The sequence below is a fragment of the Sinocyclocheilus grahami genome, unplaced genomic scaffold (genome assembly GCF_001515645.1).
Source record: "Sinocyclocheilus grahami isolate Dianchi unplaced genomic scaffold, SAMN03320097.WGS_v1.1 scaffold147.1, whole genome shotgun sequence".
NCBI lineage: Eukaryota > Metazoa > Chordata > Actinopteri > Cypriniformes > Cyprinidae > Sinocyclocheilus > Sinocyclocheilus grahami.
The window spans coordinates 1220063-1233170 of record NW_015505326.1 but is presented as its reverse complement, the minus strand read 5'-3'; the positions used below and the strand labels follow the sequence as shown (position 1 = coordinate 1233170).

Sequence of the window (13108 nt, the reverse complement as noted above, 5' to 3'; positions counted from 1 at the left end):
AACTGCAAGTGACGTCGCAGGTATCGGAGAGTGCACGTGGCGATTGCAAGTGACTTCGTAATTTAGTTTCTTTTTTCTTGTCTTCACCACCTGGCTACTGTTGTAAAATGTTGAGAGATTCAAACAAAAAGAAATCAATAAATAGAACAAAATAAAAAATAATAAAGACTGCAAGTGACTGAGAATGCACGTCTGAGAGTGCAAGTGCCAGCTGCAGCCAGACCCTTCTCGGGCAGGCAGCAAAAAACACTAGGTATGTAGTGGTAGCAAACAATACTTCACAGTGAGTGTGTGTGAAAGAGCAACCTTTATAGTGCTCCTGATGGAGAACAGGTGTGTGTGTAATTATTTCCAGGTACGGGGCTTGTGGGAAATGTAGTCCATGGTGAGAACTGACTGGTTTCGTGACAGTAGCCATTTACAGAGTCGGCAGGTGTGTGACGCCTAGTGTTTTCAGATCGTTTCAGATATCAGACGTGGTTTAATTTATTCCAGCCTGAAGAAAGTGTTGTTATGAGCAAACAGGGAGCAGACAAACATAATTGTATTAGTAAACCCTGCAAACGATTTTGTGTCCATCAGATCCACGACCGGGCCAGCATGACATCGGCTCCCTAATCAACAAATAATTGAAAAGTATAGGAATACCTTGTATAATCAAATAACGTATACATTAAAAACAGAAGCAAAATCTCAGTTTAAATGGCATAATCATCTGAAACTGGAGTCAGATGAAACCCCAGAGCTAGATTTCAATTGAAACCAAATTGTATTAACTTCACAGAAGCACATGAAGACATCAGAGCAGCTTCACCCACGACGCGGCTGCATTCGGTGCCTGAGCGCAGCATTGAGGAGACGTTCATGACAGCGGTTCATGCAGTGAAAACTCAAGCTTATGCTGAATACGCTGTCACTCTCACAATACACTCAGAACAGTTTAAGCTACTGTATATAGACACAGTTCCCTGAGTAAATGCATGATTGAACATGATTTTCTTTGACAGCTGAAAAATAATGCAACTGCACTCTTCAATACATTGAGCTCTCCTCTAGTCAGCGATCCTGGTAAAGCCAGTGTAAATTGCTTTTTTCTTCTTCAACAGGACTCTGTAATGCACACACAGGACTGAACCTGGAGGACTCATTTGACTCAATGGTGTGTGTAGAACGTAGAGAAAAAAACTGCCTGTGACCTGCTATCATGACATGCATATTGCCTAATAAACACACACACACACACACACACACACACACACACATTGTCATATCACGTCATCTTATTTGGGAAACTCAGTTTTGCAAACTTGTCTTTGGATTTTGAGAAATTTAAACAAAAATCAATGTGGGGAGTGAGCTGTAGGTCATAGGTCAATAATTATTATTTTTCTTCTTCTTCTTTGGATTTCTACAAGACTATTAATAGTTGTGGCTGTGGCCTGGCTTACACAAAATGCTATAGCTCTGTAAGGAAATAAAATAACGCATCAAACACACTGTATCTCCATGGTCTTTGTCCAGTTGCTCTAAATTTACAGTACAGTGCACTGTCTCTGCTGCTAGTTGTGTGTCACAAAAAGATCTTGAAAAAAATAGAAACCACTACTAAAATACCCCCTAAATCAACTATTCTACTTAAAATTGTGTTTTGACAAATGAGTTGAATAACTGAATAATCGATGACAGACAGACACAGCAGAAGCTAAATTTATTAGATGACTTACAGGCATCTGAATATTTACATATTTAATCGGCCATATTTAAATTGAAGGTATGTCATGATAGAAACAATATGAATTTAAATTTGAAAAATGTAATAAATGATTTTGCTCTATTAGCCTACGGGTTGTAATGAAAGTGAATATCTCTTTAATGTACATCTAATTCATGGAAATATTAAATAATAACCCCATTAAATTAGAATAAGTATTCAATTTGTAAAAAATAACACTAGTGGCCCATCTTACCCCAAGGGTCTAATTTTATCTTTTCACTTCAAAATAAAACCAAAATCCTCAAATCTAAAAGCATTAACATTAATCCACAAATGCCTCATTAATAAATATACACAAAATAACTTTGATACTGAACATAATCCAGTGTCATGGATCACTATTTTCCAGAGACAAACAATCAGATCAATTAAACTCAAAACTGCTGCGACTGATGGAATCTCATGCTGGGCTCATCTTGCCACATCATGCCCTACTAAGTAAACAAGGTAACAGTGGGTCACATCAGCAGTGTTAGATTGCAGATTTCTTTGGGCTGTGTTTTTCTCACTGCACACTTAATTTGAGTTTGAATTGCTAATGACCCACCTGAGCACACAAGTGTAAAATCCATTGTCCTCCATCTCTGCGGAGCGGAACCAAATGGAGTCTCCCTCCTTACTCAGCCGGTGACCCGAGAAGATGATGGGCTCCTCGGAGTCGCCCTTGTTCCTGTACCAGATGAGCCGTAGCTTGGCATTCTGGGCCACGCTGTAGTTGGTGCGTATGTAGCTGTAGAAGAGAGCGCACTTCACCCTCAGTGGCTCTCCGGCCAACACACGGTATGTCTTCAGGTCCACCGACCAGTCAATACAGCCGTCCACTGCGGAGAGAGAAGACGCATCCATTATTAACCCTCTGATTCTTTAACATGGGGTGCTTAGTTCGGAAAAAGAATGGATATCTGGAGTCTGAAACATTCGCTCAATGCCAACGGATGCCATCTGAAAGTCAACAGTTCCCCAGATCGCTAGACATGCTCCCTTCTTGAATATTTTAATCTAGCAGGTCGTACATCGGTTGTTTAGAAATGTACTAGCACATGATGTGAAGTATCATTCATGTATCACTCAATCATCAGTCAGCACAAGTTATGTGTCGGACTTCATAATTATGGTTAGGGGTTTGTTCAATTCACTATTAAATAATATATAATGGTCAAATAATCACTGGCTTAATGCAATCATTAGAGAGAAACCACCTCTGAAACGTAAGCAAAGCCCCTGCACAGCCATCAGCAAAAAGCAACAAAGCCATTTTCCTCTCACATGACACTCGCTGCAAGCTCACCAAGCTCCAATATTTCACACTGATAGAAAGATGAAACCCATCAAAGTCACGGCCACCTATCAGCACAGAACGCTGTAATTTATGAGCAATTACAGAGGTGTTTGTGCGCGGACACTGACTCATCACTGCGCCCGCCTCCCATCACATAAATATCTTTCACATTCAAAAGCTGCCAGCGCCGATTTATGTCAAGCGCTGTCACAATCACACATTTACGGCATGGATTTTTGTTATATGCGCTCGACCTGATGAATTTTGTGGCACTGCACTGGAAGCTGCGGGAAAGATGGAGGGAGAAAGCGATATCACACATGACTGGACAGCAAGAGAGGGTTGATTTTAAAGGGCTTGAAATCACACATACACACACACACACACACACACAGTCAAATGCAGGAGTGCAGTGGATTAGTTTGCTCTGCTGCCTTCATGCCACGCGTCTGAAGCAGAAACAGTGTGAAGCTCACAGGTTACACGTTACGTAAACAGGCAGCCATATGTTGCCCCGAGTCGTTTTGCATATAATGCGCTTGTCTTGAATGATTAATTTATCGGTTATTGAGTGCAGCACAATGGTGTAATTGGACAGGATACGCCTTGCTTGTCACACTAATTCATGTTACATTGCAAAGCGCATCCCGGTAAGCGCCTGAGCGAAGCTTTGTACTGAATCCTAAATGTTTGCATATGAATGAGGCCGAGGATTGTGCAAAACAGGCTCTGAGAACGGGGCCGGTCAGAAAAGAGCAGACATCATGCATGCACAGCAAGAGGGCATTAGTGAACTTTTCAACAAAACACTAACTCAAGATCAAGATATTACTCACGGCATCACAGACACCTCGGATGGGTCACGAAAGGCCACGTCACATGATAAGGAATTAAAACAAGACACTAGCATTTAGAGTGAGTGTCCCTAATGTTTAATGTTATGCATCAATACATTTTTGCATGAAAATCAACTGCATGAAGATTTTTGCGAATTTTTTTGGGGAAAATGCATGTGGATTTGGAACAGCATGAGGACAAAAATAATTAATGACAGAATTTTTATTTTTGGCTGAACCGTCCCCTTTTCAGTTTTATTCCTCATTCACTGCTTTGCTCTGAAATGGCTCTGTGATTTTGGGCTCCTAATGTGAAGTCCATCGTGAGGCCCTGCGTCTGCTGCAGTAATAACTGCCTGACCTGCTTACAGCGCGCCGGCTCGCTCTATTATGAAGCAGTACAGCAATTCCAGCTATGAAAGCTGAAGGGGTACAAAAAGTCAATATCAGAACAGCAGCCCACCGAACGCTTTGTGCTGATATGCAATTTCACTGCTGACTTACGACTGATAGCTTGTTTATAATTCTCCTAAAGTGTGAATGGATGGCTTGTAGTGGACATGTATATTCAGACAGGTGTGAATGGAGGCCACCTGGGGTGAAACAGTCTCCCGAAATGACTCACACTACGCCGTCTTATCAAGGACTAATCAATATGGAAATGCAGCGAGGGTTACGGCCCTTAGCGCGTGATTGCACCTGTATGCGGGACGCAACCACTGGCCAATCGATGTGCACAGCTGCTTTGTCCCACCGCAGGCCGGTTCATTTGAACCCTGTCATTGCCGTAAAGACTAGACTGTTAGTGAGCTGCTTTAGTGAGCTGCCACACCGTCTGCTGTCTATGAAGGCAGCTACCTTTTATAGTGGCATGCTAACTAAAATGAAGCCTGATTTGAAACGTTCTCCATAAACAACCACAAATACTTCCAATATGCTTTGATGTTACTAAGCTAATGGAGCAATCTAATGAACACACATCAGTGGTGGACGAAGTACACAAATCAAGTACTTGAGTAAAAGTACAGATATGTATAATAAAATAATACTCCAGTAAAAGTAAAAGTACTCCTTTTTCAATTTTACTCGAGTGAAAGTACAAAAGTACTGGATTTTTTATGTACTTAAGTAAAAAAGTACTGATAGATAGATTTATTTTGCAATTTTATATAGGCTACTTAATTAAATTTTATATTAGCACATATTTTTTTATAATCCTACTGCTCAAAATACCTGTGATTTTCCCAAAATAACCACTATATGGAGTCAAGATATATTTTTGTTCTTTATATGGACTACGTTGACGAGAGTGATGAAGTAATGTTCACTGTGAAGCTTACACTGTGAAGTAGTACCTGAGAGAAAGCAGATTTGACCATCTGATTTTCACCAGTAAGAAAAAAGTGTTTTAAAGCTTGTTGTTTTGCAGAACATCACAGTTATATATGACATGAGAGAGAATAAGGCCTGCAGTTAGGAAGAACGTTTTAAGGAAAATATAATTATATTTTCATAATGATTTTTTTCTTCTCAAACCTTGTCTGTGGTGTAAAAACACCCCTGTCCAAATGCCCCCAGAGGGCATCACTTCCCACTTTTAACAGCATCGGCCGAGAAAAGAAGATATTAGCATGGTTCAAATCGTACTTATCTGACCGCCATCAATTCGTAGCAGTGAATGAAGGGGTATCATATCGATCACAAGTGCAGTATGGAGTACCTCAAGGCTCAGTACTAGGGCCATTACTTTTCACGCTTTACATGTTACCCATAATCTATCTAGGTGGTTGAATAAAAATATTTGGACTTTAAATCTAAAAATTACCTCAGCTTAGCACCAGCAAGCTTGTTATCTAGAGAGTTAGCATCAGCTAACAATATTTACTTATTTTCAGTATGGTTATGATGAATAAACATTCATATATGTCTACTCCGCTAGTTAATCCAAACAATATAAAAATGTATACTATTGATAAACCATATAAAAACAGACGTCACACAGGGCTAAATGCGTAGCATTTTAATAAAACTGTTAACATTATGGCAACGGGGAATATGAACATGCATGAGTTATTTTAATGTTTCTGTTTTTTTATACCTAAAACATAGAGACACTGATGTTGATGTGTCTGCATTCAAAGAACTTAGGTGTGCTATTTAATAGCAATCTTTCCTTTGAAAGCAACGTTTCTAGCATTTGTAAATCTGCATATTTCCATCTGAAAAATATATCTAAATTACGACCTGTGCTCTCAATGTCAAATGCAGAAATGTTAATTAATGCGTTCATGACGTCAGGGTTAGATTATTGTAATGCTTTTTTGTATGGTTGTTCTGCACGCTTAATAAACAAACTCCAGCTGGTCCAAAATGCAGCAGCTAGAGTTCTTACTAGAAACAGGAAGTATGACCATATTAGCCCGGTTCTGTCAACACTGCACTGGTTCCCTATTAATCATTGTATAGATTTTAAAATCTTGCTTATTACCTATAAAGCCCTGAATGGTTTAGTACCTCAGTATTTGAACGAGCTCTTATTGCATTATAGTCCTCCATGTCCGCTGCGTTCTCAAAACTCAGGCAATTTGATAATACCTAGAATATCATGAGGATGAGTCCTCTGCACAATGTGACATTGCTGCAGCCTGGAATTGAACTGCTGGTTTCGTCTGGTCAGAGGAAAACTGGCCCCCCGACTGAGCCTGGTTCTCCCAAGGTTTTTTCTCCATTCTGTCACCGATGGAGTTTTGGTTCCTCTGGCTTGCTTAGTTGGGGACACTTAATTTCCAGCGATATCGTCAAACTTGATTGCACAGATACTATTTAAACTGAACTGAGCTGGATGATGACATCACTGAATTCAATGATGAACTGCCTTTAACTCAAAATTGAGTTTACTATTGTTATTTATACATAGGGGTGACTTGACTTGACTAAAGTGTTTTCTGTGATGATCATTGTCTTGGTTAAGTGCAGTATGTAGCCTTGGTTTCTGTGTTAGTAGCTGATGACATGAGAACACATCCCTGTGTGATGACCATACAGAACCGCACCGGTTCACTGGCTGATGAAGCATGGCAATGACCAGAGTTGACTCGATCTCTTTCCCACAGGACCAAAATGGAGGCTTGAGCCCAAACCCTCGGCAGTGCTCATCCAGCATTTTTGAATCACTGTAAATAGCATATTTTCAGAAGGTGGGTCCTTAATTTCCTGGATACTGTTGGTCAGTATAACATTTGTACTGTAAAACAAATATTGCATGGTTAACTACTTACTTCTTAACCTGGCACATTTAACCTCCGATCTTGCTGCTGGAATAATCCACTAGATTCACGCTTGATCAAATGTCAGTTCCACATTCTTTGATATTGATATTTGATATCTCAACCATTTTGATATTGACAAGCGGCATTCGATCTCTGCGCAGCTACAAATCGAACCTTTATGTCTCTCGATGTCTACTCTGTGGTTACGGCCCTTGACCACTATCCAGCCAGCCATGTTTAATGGGAGCCGATCATAATCTTCTCTTAAGTGTGTGCTTAATTGGTGTCATCACTTGAGGTGCAGCTATAGAACAGACCAAAGCCTCATTTTAGAGCTATTTTTACATGATTCATTTTGTAATAGGTGTTAACCACCGAAGGTCAGATGCGCTCACACAAGCACAGGTGTTTGAGCGACCGCTGGGCAGCAGCTAAAATACAGAGTTTAACTGTTATTTTACAAAAAATTACACAGATTTTTTTTTAGATGGATGTGATTTATACGGACGATATCTGGGGATGTAGTTCAGTTTTAGTTTAGACTCTGACGATGCCTTAATACTGAATTGACCGTCAGGATGGATTTTAGTCATATTTCTTACAGGAGAACATACCACTTAATCCTGCCAATATTTACATTTCATACTAAATATGGTATACACACATTGTACTGCATATTCACGAAGGTAACTTAAAGACCATCTGGTCTTCAGTAATACATAATCCCCATGCTGTTTTCAGTTATGAATTTTTCATTGAAACCATATGCTTGTGTTATAAGGCAATCTGAATAACAAATGAATTTATGCCTTTGTAATTATTTTTCACTTAAATCCAGTCACAGTGTCATGATTCAGCCACTGGACCAATCAGTTAAATCAGTATCCACATCCGTGATGTGATCCAGCACTTATGATTGAATGAATAAATAATGCATCAAGCAGTAAAAACATGGTTACATAGGCACGCAGGAAATCTCATTACAGCCAGATTTCAAGACTGATGAATAATCTACAGTAAAGACAGCACAGGTTTGAAAAATTCCTGATCATCAAAGTAGTGGTCATCTCTCTGTAATAAGAGTCGGAAAGATTATGTCAGTTTCATTTATTACAGTCTGCTGGATAAATATTAGCCGTCCATGGTTGCTGTGTGTTTCAATATTCTGATATTATAAGCATTAACATTATGACTTTCTGTAAAGCTGCTTTGAAATAGTATGAAAAGTGTTATACAAAGAATTTTGACTTGACTTGAAATGAAATGAAGCTTTTGGTTTCTCAAGGATTAGCATAACTGGAGCTCAGGGATTCAACTTGAAAGCGAACGAAGAAGTGAGCTTTAGGTCTTCTGAAGAGAATGTGAGCACTGTTTGCCTGTGTAAAACCACACGCTTATTAGTGCAACTGTTTAACTCTGAAACCCACAACAGAGAGGAAGTGAACAAAAAGAGGAGGTGACGCTCCTCATAAAGGACAGTGTAAGGATTGAACAGCATGAGCCACTATAACTCAGAGCGAGAGAGAGAGATGCGTCTGTGGGAGATATAGAGAGAGAAGAGGACAAATCAAATGCAGGAGCCATTAAAAAGAAAAAGAGCATATGAGGGGAACAAAGAGGAAGACATGACAAACGTCTCTGTGCCACAGGCCGATAAAACACATATAGACGGCTGACTGATCAAAACACAGAAACATACATTTAAAATAAGTTCAGAACTTCATCAGGTACAGCACTGAATCCGATTTCATTGTGTTTTTCATTGCGTTTTCTTGTTCGACTGTAAATGTATACATCCATCTGCTCATCTTCTCTACTGTAAGTGTGTTGATCTGTCGACAAACACTCGTCTGCCCTTGAGAGTTAAGTGATGAAATAGATGGCGGAGGGCCGGGCCGCGCTGCATTCACTTGCTGTTCATTAAAGCGGTGAAGTGGCTGTAGTTGGACACCGACAGGCTGAGATACACGAGCGCAGGTGAAGGTGAGCAGAGACAGAGAGAGAGAGCGGCTCTTAATGAACTCGCTCACAGCTCATTGTCATGTTGATCCTGCTTCCTGGTCACTGTGTCTTCCTTCTATGAATCAGTGTGACATTTGCCTCTGACAGCCAATCACACCACAGGAAACACAGTGAAGCGCTGAAATATTACACATATAGAGCCTTAGCAAGGAAGCTCTGCCCTGTGCACAAACAACTGTGTGCTATGTGACATTTAACTTATGAATATGCACACACTGTAGGGTTGTGTTGCTTCATTTTTAATATGAAATGAAATCCAATTGTTCAATGAGTACGTTGAGAGCATGTGGAAAAGTTAAGCAGTAAACGAGGAGAAATGTGTTGGTAATTATTGCAGAGATTACAGTCTCTTGCAAACATGGTTTGCTGATTTTTCTGTGAATTCTGTCTGTATTTTGAGCAGCGGTGATTTCCGTGCCGGTGTTTGTAATAACAGCACTGAGGCGTTTCAGTGTGTGTATCTCTCCTCTAGTCTGCGTTGACGCTGAACCGGATCTTACAGTATGTGAGGTTATGGAGCGAATCGGAGCAGAGAGAACAGTGTGAACTGTCCTGAAGCCAGTGCTGGTTTGTCTTCACTATTTATATATATATACCATACATGAGAGTTTATGAAAACAGCATTAGAGTAAAAATGTTTACAGTAAGCTAATATTACATATAAATGCATTGTTTAATGATACTATGAAAAAATTGATGCAAAGAAAAAAAAAAGGTACATATTCAGAATGTAATTTATGGTTCCATAGGTGTGTGCCAAATATGTTTGACATATTTTCCTTCAATATGTACATATGAAAGAAACACACATGTAAGAGAGTCTGGGTAATGTATCTAAAATTATATATAAATATGCAGGGACAACTTACATTGGCTATTTTTATTTGTCTAAAATAAAGCCATAAAACAGAATCTAGAGAATTTCAATTATTGCCCTATATGTGCTTCTGACTTACTTTTAACATATGGAAATGTTTAAAACTAACATAAGTTCTTTATAGAGTTTTATAAATATGCAAACTATGAAATAGTATATACTATAGAAATGTTGCTCTTAACCCTGTGGTCATGAAGGTTTATGAAAATCTAGGGCCCTACAAAATCAGTTAAATTTTTTCCCAAATTCTAATTTTTCTTTTTTTTCTAGACTCTGTTTTAATGGTTACAATAAATTTTAATAATCACAAAGCATGTCTATTGTCTAATTAATTGAAATAATGAAATATTTAACAGCAATTTATTAAAAGTTTAACAAAAATTTAAATTTTCAGGTCCTATGAAATATATATATGACCCTGGAGCACAAAAGCAGTCATAAGTAGCACATGCATATTTGTAGCAATAGCCAACAATACATTGTATGGGTCAAAATTATTGATTTTTCTTTTATGCCTAAAATCATTAGGATATTAATTAAAGAGCATGTTCCATGAAGATATTTTGTAAATTTTCTACTGTAAATATAGCTAAGCTTAATTTTTGATTAGTAATCTGCATTGCTAAGAACTTCATTTGGACAACTTTAAAGATGATTTTCTCAATATTTGGATTTTTTTGCACCCTCAGATTCCAGATTTTCAAATAGTTGTATCTCGACCAAATATTGTCCTATCCTAACAAACCAGTTTTCTTTTCTTTTCTTTTTTCTCCAGAAATACGGTGTTGTGTATTTTATGCTAAATAAATTCCGGTAACTATTTTTTTCTGGTAAAAAATGAAATGTTTTAATAATAATTTTATTAGTAGTAGTAGTACTATAATTACATTAATAATATATTTCTGTCACAGTTTCTTCAACTTAAACCAAACTTTTATTTTGACGGGTTACTGTGAAGACCTTTGAGTTTCTGTTTTGTATATGATATGACGATAGATTTTCTCTAATGAAATGTTAAAATGTTCATAAAGTGACTCTCAGAGCAGTTCTAGAGATTATATTTGTGTGTTCATGTACTCATATATTGAGGTGGCATAGGCTGAAAATGTACGTGTGCAGTAAACGAAACCACACGTCTGTGCCATTCATTCACACACAGACATGCAGAACATTCAGGAGTCATATACAAATCGTATTTTTGCAGCTTAATATTCACAGACACAAGCCCATATCGCGTTTTGATTTAAGTGAATCTACCTACTTTTAATTTATTAATCCAAAATTTGTCAAATTCTGTGACATTCTGCGTTATACCGTAAATTCTGTTTTTAAGTCTAGATTCTGTGATTCCGCCTGCTTTTTCCACATCGCGGAAATCATAGGGCCCTAGAAAAACTCATCCTGTCCCCCCCCGATGAACCCATGCGGTTCAGATAATGGAAATCTGAATGTACAGATCCCACACAGAGCGTGTGTTTGTCAGTCACATATATATTTAATCTTTATATTACACATTAATACAAAGACATATTGTAAGTGCAGAAATAAAGTGTTCGTGGAGCTGTGTTTCAGTGAAGTGTTCTTGCAGTGACCTTAGCTTTGGTTTTTTTGCAGCTGTTTTTAAGGTGACCTGATCAGGCTTTGGTCCACCTGGACCATGTTAGTTACAGGCTTTGAGGTTTTTGCCATGTTGGCTGTACCTGTAATGCTGGTCAGAGAGTTCAAACTCTTTATTCAAGAGCATACACTATAGCTGAAATGCTTCTTTCTTTTCTCTTTTCTGTTTGTGGTACTGTTCAATACGGATTTCTGAATACCATGTTTGGTCTCTTTCCTAACTTGTAATCATAGAAACTGCTCAAACTGTTAAAGAAAACAAGCAGTTATAGACAATACAAAAATGCATAACAGTAAATATCAACCATCAAATTTATTCTATTTATTATTACTATTATTGTTATTATTTATTTATTTACTTATTTGTGTGTGTGTGTGTTTTAGACTCGTTTCAAAAATGCTGTAGTATGAAATTATTTGTCATGCTGTTTGCAGAGCTCTTCATCTATTTGAAATGATTTTGACATGACATAAATAAATAGTTGAAGGATAGAAGTGCATTAATATCTGTCTGGTCATGGTGTGATTTCACTGCATCTCTGTCAAAGCAAACGGGCCCCAGAGTTTATGACTGATGCTGCCGTATATTAACTCCATTATCTGCCATGACAGCCTGAAAACCTCAGGAAAATCTCTATGTGCAATAACAACACATTTTTGTACATTGGTTAATATCCTTATGTTACAAAAACTGAACTGATAACATGTAAAATATAGAAGTCTTTCAGTCATGACAACTCTATGAGAGTTTAGCATGGTAATGCATCACGTATCCGGTCCCTGCTGTTCCTCCCACTCACCTCCAGAGGTCTCCATCACTTATTCACCCCGGACTTGATTTCCCACGGGTTGATTTCCCACAGCCCTGGAACCGATTACTCACACACCTATTTCCCATTGGGAGGACTATTTAAGTTGCACACTTTCACACGCTCATTGCTGAGTGTTGTTTGCTGCCTGTCTTGACCATTGCCTGTTTTCTGGATTTCTCTTTTGCTCGTCTTGGATATTATTGTTTGCTGGTGTTTTGACTCTGCCTGTCTCGTCTACGCTCTTTAAAAAAGCTTGCATTTGGATCCGCTACTCCATTGTATGCTCACCGTTACAGTAATGTACATGACTGTGTTAATGTGTTTAGTCTTGGTGGAACAGATCACAGATCATCCACAGACGTGCTGCTGTGAGCATGTAAGAAACACTGCTGCTGCACATGTAACATATATGAGATAACCACGCAACAAAGAAGCAGACACAGGAATGGACAATACAGCCAATATATGCATGCTGCTGAGTGTAAGAATATAAAATGCTGCATCAGCGGACATGCATATATCCACACACACACATGGAAAAAATGATAACAGGACAGGATAGAACAAAACACCCCCCAAACAAGCAGATCTTTCGCCAAGTACTGCTGCTGCTCCGAAGAGC

General features: G+C 38.6%; 1 protein-coding gene across 1 annotated transcript in view; it reads right to left on the bottom strand.

Moving 5' to 3' along the window:
* The window catches only part of il1rapl2 (interleukin 1 receptor accessory protein-like 2), a 267837-nt gene that overhangs the window by 116987 nt on the left and 137742 nt on the right, over positions 1–13108 (bottom strand). The window contains exon 3 of the mRNA XM_016281153.1: positions 2322–2595. Within this exon, the coding sequence (XP_016136639.1) occupies positions 2322–2595 (274 nt within the window). The remainder of the gene's footprint in view (positions 1–2321; positions 2596–13108) is intronic.